Source organism: Otolemur garnettii, unplaced genomic scaffold (assembly GCF_000181295.1).
Source record: "Otolemur garnettii isolate 467f Iridium unplaced genomic scaffold, OtoGar3 scaffold00074, whole genome shotgun sequence".
NCBI classification, from domain to species: Eukaryota; Metazoa; Chordata; class Mammalia; order Primates; family Galagidae; genus Otolemur; species Otolemur garnettii.
Window position 1 is genome coordinate 703,431 of NW_003852469.1, and position 8,102 is coordinate 711,532.

At 55.2% G+C, this 8,102-nt stretch overlaps 1 protein-coding gene across 1 annotated transcript; it reads left to right on the plus strand.

The window, feature by feature from the left end:
• Window positions 1–1,292: 1,292 nt before the first annotated feature.
• FAM167A (family with sequence similarity 167 member A) lies at window positions 1,293–7,244 on the plus strand. Its single transcript, XM_003793924.1, has 2 exons — window positions 1,293–1,682; window positions 6,981–7,244. The coding sequence occupies exons 1-2, from the start codon at window positions 1,293–1,295 to the stop codon at window positions 7,242–7,244; spliced, it is 654 nt and encodes a 217-aa protein (XP_003793972.1).
• Window positions 7,245–8,102: the final 858 nt, after the last annotated feature.

Sequence of the window (8,102 nt, forward strand, 5' to 3'; positions counted from 1 at the left end):
CTTTGAAGAGGAGAGGCAAGGTGTTGTTCTTGCAGAAGGAGGCTGGGAGTGTGGGCTAAGACTGGCCTGGAAGAGCCAGGCGGACGGCAGGGCTGTGGGGAGGGGTGGGAGGGGGGCGGGAAGGGTGTGGTGATTCCTGGAAGGAGCGGACACACCTGAGTCTGCTGATGGACTCCGGGACCCTTGGGCAGTTGATACACAACGATGAGACCTGGACCCTCAGATCCACGTGACTGGGCTTGTCCCTGAGCTACTGGCTGTGAGATCTCAGCGAGTCTTGGGGACTTGGGTTCCTCATGTGTAAACTGGGATAAAAACAAACCCCTGTAGATGTACTATGGGCTTTAAAGGAGATGACGGAGAAGGATATTTTTTTTTTTTTTGAGACAGAGCCTCAAGCTGTCCCCCTAGGTAGAGTGCCGTGGCATCACAGCTCACAGCAACCTCCAACTCCTGGGCTCAAGCGAGTCTCCTGCCTCCGCCTCCCAAGTAGCTGGGACCACAGGCGCCCGCCACAACGCCCGGCTATTTTTTGGTTGCAGCCGTCGTTGTTTGGCGGGTCCGGGCTGGGGATTCGAACCCGCCACCTTAGGTGTACGTGGCTGGCGCCTTAGCCAGTTGAGCTATAGGCGCCGAGCCGAGAAGGACATTTTGTACCTGGTAAAGCACCCCACCATTTTTCAGTTCATCGTGAACTGCTCTGCACTGAATTAAGGTGTCAAAAATCACCTCACTTCTAGTCCTGAACTAGCAATCAGATGCCTTGTCCTGAGCCTCAATTTACCCTCCTGTGCAACAGCCATGCCAGCCTCTCTGTGGCTGAGGAGGGATTGGGACTAACGTGGTTCTCATCCTTCCCACAGGGCCTCATGCCACCTGCCAGCCCCAGAGAGGCAGGAGCTGCGGTCTGCTCACACCTCCTGGACTGATAGATCTTCCTGGCAAGGGCTGTCCCCAGCTTCCTGCTGCCGCCTGCCTGCGCCTGCCTCTGTGAAGCACGTCACCTACAGGATCCCGGGGCCAGCCACAGACCTGAACCCCAAGCAGTCGCCCCGACAGGGGCTCTCTGCCACTCACTGCACCATCCCTCTCGGCCCTGTGCCAAGAGGAGCCAGATATTGGGAGCCAGATCTTGGGAGCCAAGATCAGCTCCCATTCCAGTGATGCCCCTGGGAGCCACGGCCCCACCTGGATGAGGCCCTTCCAGGGCAGGACCCGCCCTCACCACCCACCGAGGCTGCCACGCTGCTCCCCAGCCCCTCCCGCGTCTGGCTGCCCAGGCAGACCTTAGAATGTCTGTGCCGCGGATCCAGGTAGAGGAGGTGGGCAGTGAAGAGGGGCCAGCAGCAGCGGCAGCTCCCCCTGACGACCACCTGCGGAGCCTGAAGGCCCTCACTGAGAAACTGCGACTGGAGACGCGCAGACCCTCCTACCTGGAATGGCAGGCCAGGCTGGAGGGGCAGACGTGGCCCTTCCCGAGATCAGCTACTGCTGAGGAGCAGGAGGGGAGCTTGGAGCCGGGGCAGTGTGGTGGGGAGGAACTCCTGCTTCCCCCAAGAGAACCCAGGCAGCATCCCCCACCTGCCAGGAGCAGCAGCCCCGGTGCTGGGGCCCTCACCCTGGGCAAGCTGGACGGTTTCCAGAGCATCGACGAGGCTCTAGCCTGGCTCAGGAAGGAACTGGTGAGTGGCTGCCCCCGAGTCCCCAGGAAAGAGAAGATGTCAATCTCTCTGTTTCTGTCTCAGTCTCTGTGTCTGTCTCTCTGTCTCCGTCCCTCTCTCTCCATGTCTCCCCTCCACCACCTGTGCCACCGTTTCTAGCCCCCCACAAGTGCACACCTGTGATCTCCTGTGGGATGAAGGGCAGACCTCATTTTCCACATGTCCATCGGTCCCTGATCACAGGTCCTAATGGGGGAAGACGTTCTGTGCAGGAGAACCTGAGCCCATGTTAAGGTGTTCCTGCCCTTCCCTGACACCACTCCCCGCACCCCTGACTTTCTAGGGCAACTCCCAGAGTGAACCTTCCCACCCTGCCATGGCCCCAGTTGCCTGCCAGTGAATGTCCAGTGTGCTGGCGCTGGCCCAGGGCAGGGCTATACAGGACACCACTGTGTGTAGGTGGGGTGCCCAGCGTGGAAAGTGCTCTGTGTATACTAATAAGTGGTGTGCGGGAGCTTCCCAGAGACCCAGAGACAGCCAGACGTGCCCTGCCCTGCGTGGCTGAGGAGGAGTCTGCCCAGGGGCCAGGGCTGGGACGGTGTTCCAGGCAGAGCAGTCGTGAGCAAAGTGCGTGTTGTGTTTGAGCCAGGACAGCAGCTCCACTGTTTTTCTGCCCACGGGCAAAGCAGGTTCCCATCAGGGCCACCTCTACCCATGTGGGGTGACTCAGCCTGAGAAAGCAGGCGGGGGCACAGAGCTGAGGGCCTGGTCTCTCCTACCCCTTGTGGAGAATCGCTGGTGTCTGGTACTGGCATGGTGGCTTCTCAGGAGAGTCAGGCACAAAGCTATAGGGGTCAACCCCTGTCCTACCCATCACCTGAGGCCCAGGTGACACCTGCAGAGCCAGGCCACCCCAGCCACAGGTGAGCCAGCATCCCTCTTGGGCCAGCAGGTGAGGCAGAGGATCCTGGAAAACAAATCCTCACAGGGGCCTGGAATTCCTCCTGAGCCGAAAGAAACGCCTGGGGTTCCAGGTGGGAAGGGGCTCGGGGACTCGGATCTCTGATTAATTGGACGCCCTTTCTGGCTTTAATCCTCGATGTTGAGAACACTTCCCCAAGCTTGCCATGCTGCTCTGTCTGGGATGGTACCTGGCACGTGTGCATCTGGGGGCTCTCAGAGAAGACAGGGCACCTGTGGGCTCGTGCTGCACCTCTGGGGTGCTCAGTCACCAATGGATGCTTGTGGGGGGTAGGAAAGAGGTGCAGCTGCTCTCTGAATTCCTGAGGCTAAGCTGCTGTGGTTTGTTTTCCTAAGGAGGAACAAAAAGCATTCCCATTAATCAAGGATGCCACTTGTTTTGGGGTTCATTTGAGATTCCATTGCTTCTGGGAGCAGAGGCTTCTATTCTCCAGTAAGTTAGCACCGCCCTAACCCCCTTTGCAGTGGGGATGAGGGAAGGAACCCTCCTCTGTATAATCAGCAGGGAGTCCTCTAGCACTTGTCCCAGGCATCCTTCACAGACAGTGTCCCCCACTCCTGGCTGCATATTAGAACACCCTGAGGAGCTTGCAATGCCCCCAAAGCCATGGCCATACCCCAGATGGAGCAAATAAATGTCTGGAGGTGACACCAGGGATCCTAAACCTCCCATCTACTCCAGTGTGCAGCCTGGGCTGGAAACCCCTGCCTGGGATCTGGGGTCGTGCTCACATCTCTTATCAGACCACTAGCAGAGGTGGCCCAGCCAGAGTGTGCTGGCCAGAGGGAGGAAGGTAAGGAGCTAAGGGGCAGCTGTGGGCGACATGTAGAGCCTGCTCCAGAGGCAGCAGCAGGGCATTCACTGTCAGGACAGATTCGGCTGCCAGAGGCTATCTTCACAGCATCCCAAACTGAGTGGTCCAAGGACCACATCGTTGTTGAGAAGGTTGCATCTCGGAGGGCCGGCATAGCCCAACACAGACTGATGGGCGGGCAGACATGTGGTCCTGCCTGGTACAGGGACTAGACAGTAACAAAGGCAACTTGCAAACCCTTTGATTGGATTGAGAACAGACAGTTCAGCATTTGGACAACAAACACATTCTCATGTTTTTATGTCTCAGTCAAAGCATTAACCTTAATGCCATTCCTAATCCGTCCGGCATCTGTTAGCTCATTGAAGGCGCCTCTAAAAATTAACTTACTTTTAACAAGATGAAAGTGGTTTACTGTGTTGTAAGCCCACAGTCAACTTTTCTGTGCACCTGGACAGGCCTCCATGTTGATCTGTTAGGCTGAAATGCAAATGTTGTCTTTTCTTATGTGGCCAAGAAAACACCAGAAATCTGTAATTTGGTCAGTTGTGTGTGTTTTCCCTACATGAAACTGAATACCCAACTTACTGGGAGTTTTGACCTCAGGGGATGGCAGGCCCTGACCATCTAGCAGCGCTCCTGGGAGCTGTTGGCATAACCAAGGAGGTGGGTGCCAACCCCTCCTCAGAGACAGTGCTGGGTCTGGAAGCACCTCTGGCTGCCCCACCTGGATAAAACCAGCAAAGATGCCCGGAGCAGGGATGGCTGCCTGATCTTGACTGATTTCTAAGGCAAGGAAGGATCCTAACAGCTCCGTCAGAGGTCAGCTGTCCCTCTTAGCTTCCAAGGAAAAGACAACCACTCCTGATGCCCCTGGGGACCTGCAAGCAGATTGGATTTCCCTCAGCGAGTGTCTTGGGGATACAAGGAAAATGGAGATCCTCAAAGCCTGTTGGGGTGACTCCTCCAGCTAAGAAGGCCTGACCTTGGATCACGAGTGGATTTAGAGAATGTCTCATCAGCTGGCTGTGTCAGGCAGGCTGCCCGCCTCTGTACTAGGTGGCTTCGGGCCACCTGACCACTCTAGGCTGAGATCCAATCTTGCTGCTCCCTGGACAGGACTCAGGGCTGGATGAAGAGGTGGTTGTGCAAGTCTGCTGGTTCCAGGCTGCTGGGGTTGCCAGGAAGACACAGCTTCCAGCTTTCTACCCTCCAGGAGGCCTCAGTAGGTGGCCTGGGGGAAGTGGGATGATGCTTCAGGACGGTGTGAGAAGGCACAAGCTAGAAGGGCCTCCACCCCAGAGCTGTGGGATTCTCTTCTCTCCAGCTGAGCGCGGAATTCAGAACATTTCACAGAGGCCTCTCCCTGGGCTTCAGTCAAGTCAGGGGGTCACTCAGCCAGCCCCGCCTGGGCTCAGGGAAAGGGACCAGCCTTTCTGTGTCCTCGCTTCTGTCACACCTGAAGTTCCCTTTGCCAATCTGGAAGAGAAAGAAAAGGGACTAGAAAGTCTTCCTCTTGGTCTGTGCAGGTCCAGATCTGAAAACAAAACATTCTGGCTTCCCGATGGGCTGGCTTAGTGGTGAGACTCCCCAGGTGCTGACAGATAAGTTTTTCTTTAGTTTCAGGCAGGTGTTTGATCCCGGCAGACAGAGGCCCTAAGAAGGTGTTTATGGTTGTTAGCAAAAGGGGAAAGAAACCTGACAAGTTTTAATAATTTAGGGTTTGCTGAGCAGGAGGCCTGTAGAACAGGACTCAGCTGCCCCACTGTGGCCTCCTCTCCAAGCCAGGAGTCCTCCCCGTTAACCCTCTCTTGCCTGTACTGCCTGCTTGGCAAGGACATGACTCTGGTGTGTCCAGGCACAGTCCCCTGCAGCCAGTCCAGTGTTATCCATGTTGACGGAATGGTATGGCAAATGGCATCAAGCATCTTCCAATAGGGACAGAGGTGAGAAATGCAATGTCTCCCATCTACAGAGCATCATACAGTTCCCAAAGTCCCTTCACATACAGTAGCTGGAAGTATTTGTTATTCCCATTTTACAGATGAGTGAGGCTTGGAAAGATTATAGGCCTCGGTGATAGAGAGGCCAAATGACTTGCTCAAGATCCTGGGCAAGGATCTGGCTAAATGGGACCCACATCACTTAGCTCTAGACCCGATCTCTTTCCTTTGCTTTAGACACATCATATGTACCTGTCAGCAGGGCCATGGCTATCAAAAAGCCTGTGCTTAAACCCTGCAGAGTTCAGACATGATGCTTGTAAAAGGCACAGTAAGTTGCCAGCCATGCCTCACAGTAACCTTTCAGCAGTGTCAGCCCAACAGTTTGGTGATGAGGGTTAGGATGAGTAGAGCCTCTCAGCAAGTGCTGGCTGGATTCCAAGTGCTAGGCCAAGCATGTGCTTGCCCAAGGCCAAGTCTTCTCAGCATAGCTTGGGGCATCAGCCTGTTGGCACCAGCAGCCTTCTCCAAGAAGATTCCTCTTCACCTGGGAGAGATACTGGCCTCTTAGGGGTAATTACAGAATTTATAAACCAAGGTACCAGCAAAGGAAATACACCAAACTTCAGTGATCTTTATCTTTATTTCTGAGTGATAACATTATTCTTTTGACTTTTCTGCAGTTTCTAAAAATTCTAACATAGGAATATGTTAAGTATAATCAAGGAAAAAAAGGATTATAAAAATAAAAGAGCAAAGAAAGAGGAGTGCCAGGCTCCACTCTGTCTTGCCAGTGTAATTGCTACACAGTCTTCAGCTTGTAGCAAGTCTACAGGTTAAAAAGGCATCAAGTCTCCTAGAATAAGATATAAATCAGGACTTCAGTCTCTGGAAGTACCTGCTGGATACGAGAGTGGCCAAGGCAGGAACTGCACCACCCCACCCCACCACTGCCCCAAGTCTTCTTTGGAATTCAGATCCCATAAATCTGGACGGTACTGCAGGGTGACCCTAATGTGACTGGCCCATTAATTGGTCACGAGTGCAGTGGGAAAAGCATGAAATTTATCAGAGTTCTCCTACATCCTAGTTGTGTGACTTTAGGAAAACCAATTAACTAATCTTCCTCAGTTTTATTCTCGGAAGATGGGGATAAGAAATCCCTTCTTGGCAGGGTGTCGTAAAGGGAGAAGCAGGAGGCCCAGCAGCTTTAGGGCCCTGAACGCTTTGCGGGCTCCTGGAATGGTGGAGACCTGTGTCACGTGCATTTATACACATCTCACCATTTAATATCCACAGTGAACTTTCCAGGTGGGCACGATTGCTAGCCCCATTTTGCATATGAGAAAACTGAGGTTAAGAAACTTGCCCAAAGTGGGTGCATGGGAACCCTGCTACTCAGGAGGCTGTAGCAAAAGGATTGCTGAAGCCCAGGAGCTTGAGATTACTGGGAGCTATGACGCCACAGTACTCTACCCAGGGTGACAGATGAGAGTCTCTCCATCGGCCACCAGGCCGTTGGTTAGGACTCCTGCCCAGGGGTCTGTCTACGTGCTCACGCCCCCTCCCCTGCCTTCCAGACGGAGATGCGGCTGCAGGACCAGCAGCTGGCCCGACAGCTCATGCGCCTGCGTGGTGACATCAACAAGCTGAAGATCGAGCACACCTGCCGCCTGCACAGGAGAATGCTCAACGACGCCACCTACGAGCTGGAGGAGCGGGACGAGCTGGCCGACCTCTTCTGCGACTCGCCCCTGGCTGCCTCCTTCAGCCTCTCCGCACCTCTCAAGCTCATTGGTGTCACCAAGATGAACATCAACTCCCGGAGGTTCTCTCTCTGCTGAGAAGCCCTGGGAAGGCCGGGCTGGGAGGGAGCCTGGGCCAAGGTACCCCGGAGGGTCCTCCAGAGGCAAGGCTTCCTGCACGGGCGGCTGGGGGGAGGCAGCTCCTCTGGAATGGTGTTACCTGGGGGGCCCCAATTGTGGCCCCAGAGCCTCCCAAGCTAGCTCCTGTTTCCTGCCCAAAGAGTTCTGCCAAAGGGCCACTCCCACGGGATGATAAAGAGAACCTTGTCCAAGAGCGACCCATCCCTCAGTGGCCCACATTTCTGTTTCCTGGAATCACTGGTGCTATGAACTGGGATTCCCAAAGGGGGGCTCCCAAAGCTATCATTCTTGCAGAAGGCTCCCCTCCACGGGCCCTGGGGAGACTGGACACGTCAGATGTGCCTCTCTCCCATGCTGCTGCTGTCCTCTAAGCACAGGCTAAAGTTCACCCTGAGTAGGTGACTCAGCAGCCTTGCAAGGAGTCCCCCAGGAAAATAAAATCTAAAGGCATAACAAAGTGGCATTCAGGGACACAGGCTCCCTAGCCAGCGACTGGTGCCTGGAGACCCCGCAGCTTAGGCTGCCGTTGGTCTTCCACCCTGGCACTATGAGGCTGTGTGCATCACCTCCAGCATGCACTGGGGTATGTAACAGGTGCACACTAGCGTAGCCTGCAGGGGGGAGCACAGGTGCCCCCATCGCCTCCCCCGCCATGTGCACCAGTCACACCCTCCAAAGGGCCCTTTGCCGTCTCTCCACATCCCCTGGGGACGTTTCTAGGAGACCACTGGTGACTGAACCAGGCAGGTCCTGGGCGGGTTTCCCATGACTGAGTCCTCCTGGAGAGGTGCAGCCCCAGCCTCCTGGTGGGTTCTG

Coding starts and splice junctions, on each gene's coding strand:
- FAM167A (XM_003793924.1), top strand. CDS start 1,293: ATGTCTGTGCCGCGGATCCAGGTAGAGGAGGTGGGCAGTGAAGAGGGG. Junction 1,683..6,980: donor CCTGGCTCAGGAAGGAACTG/GTGAGTGGCTGC, acceptor CCTGCCTTCCAG/ACGGAGATGCGGCTGCAGGA.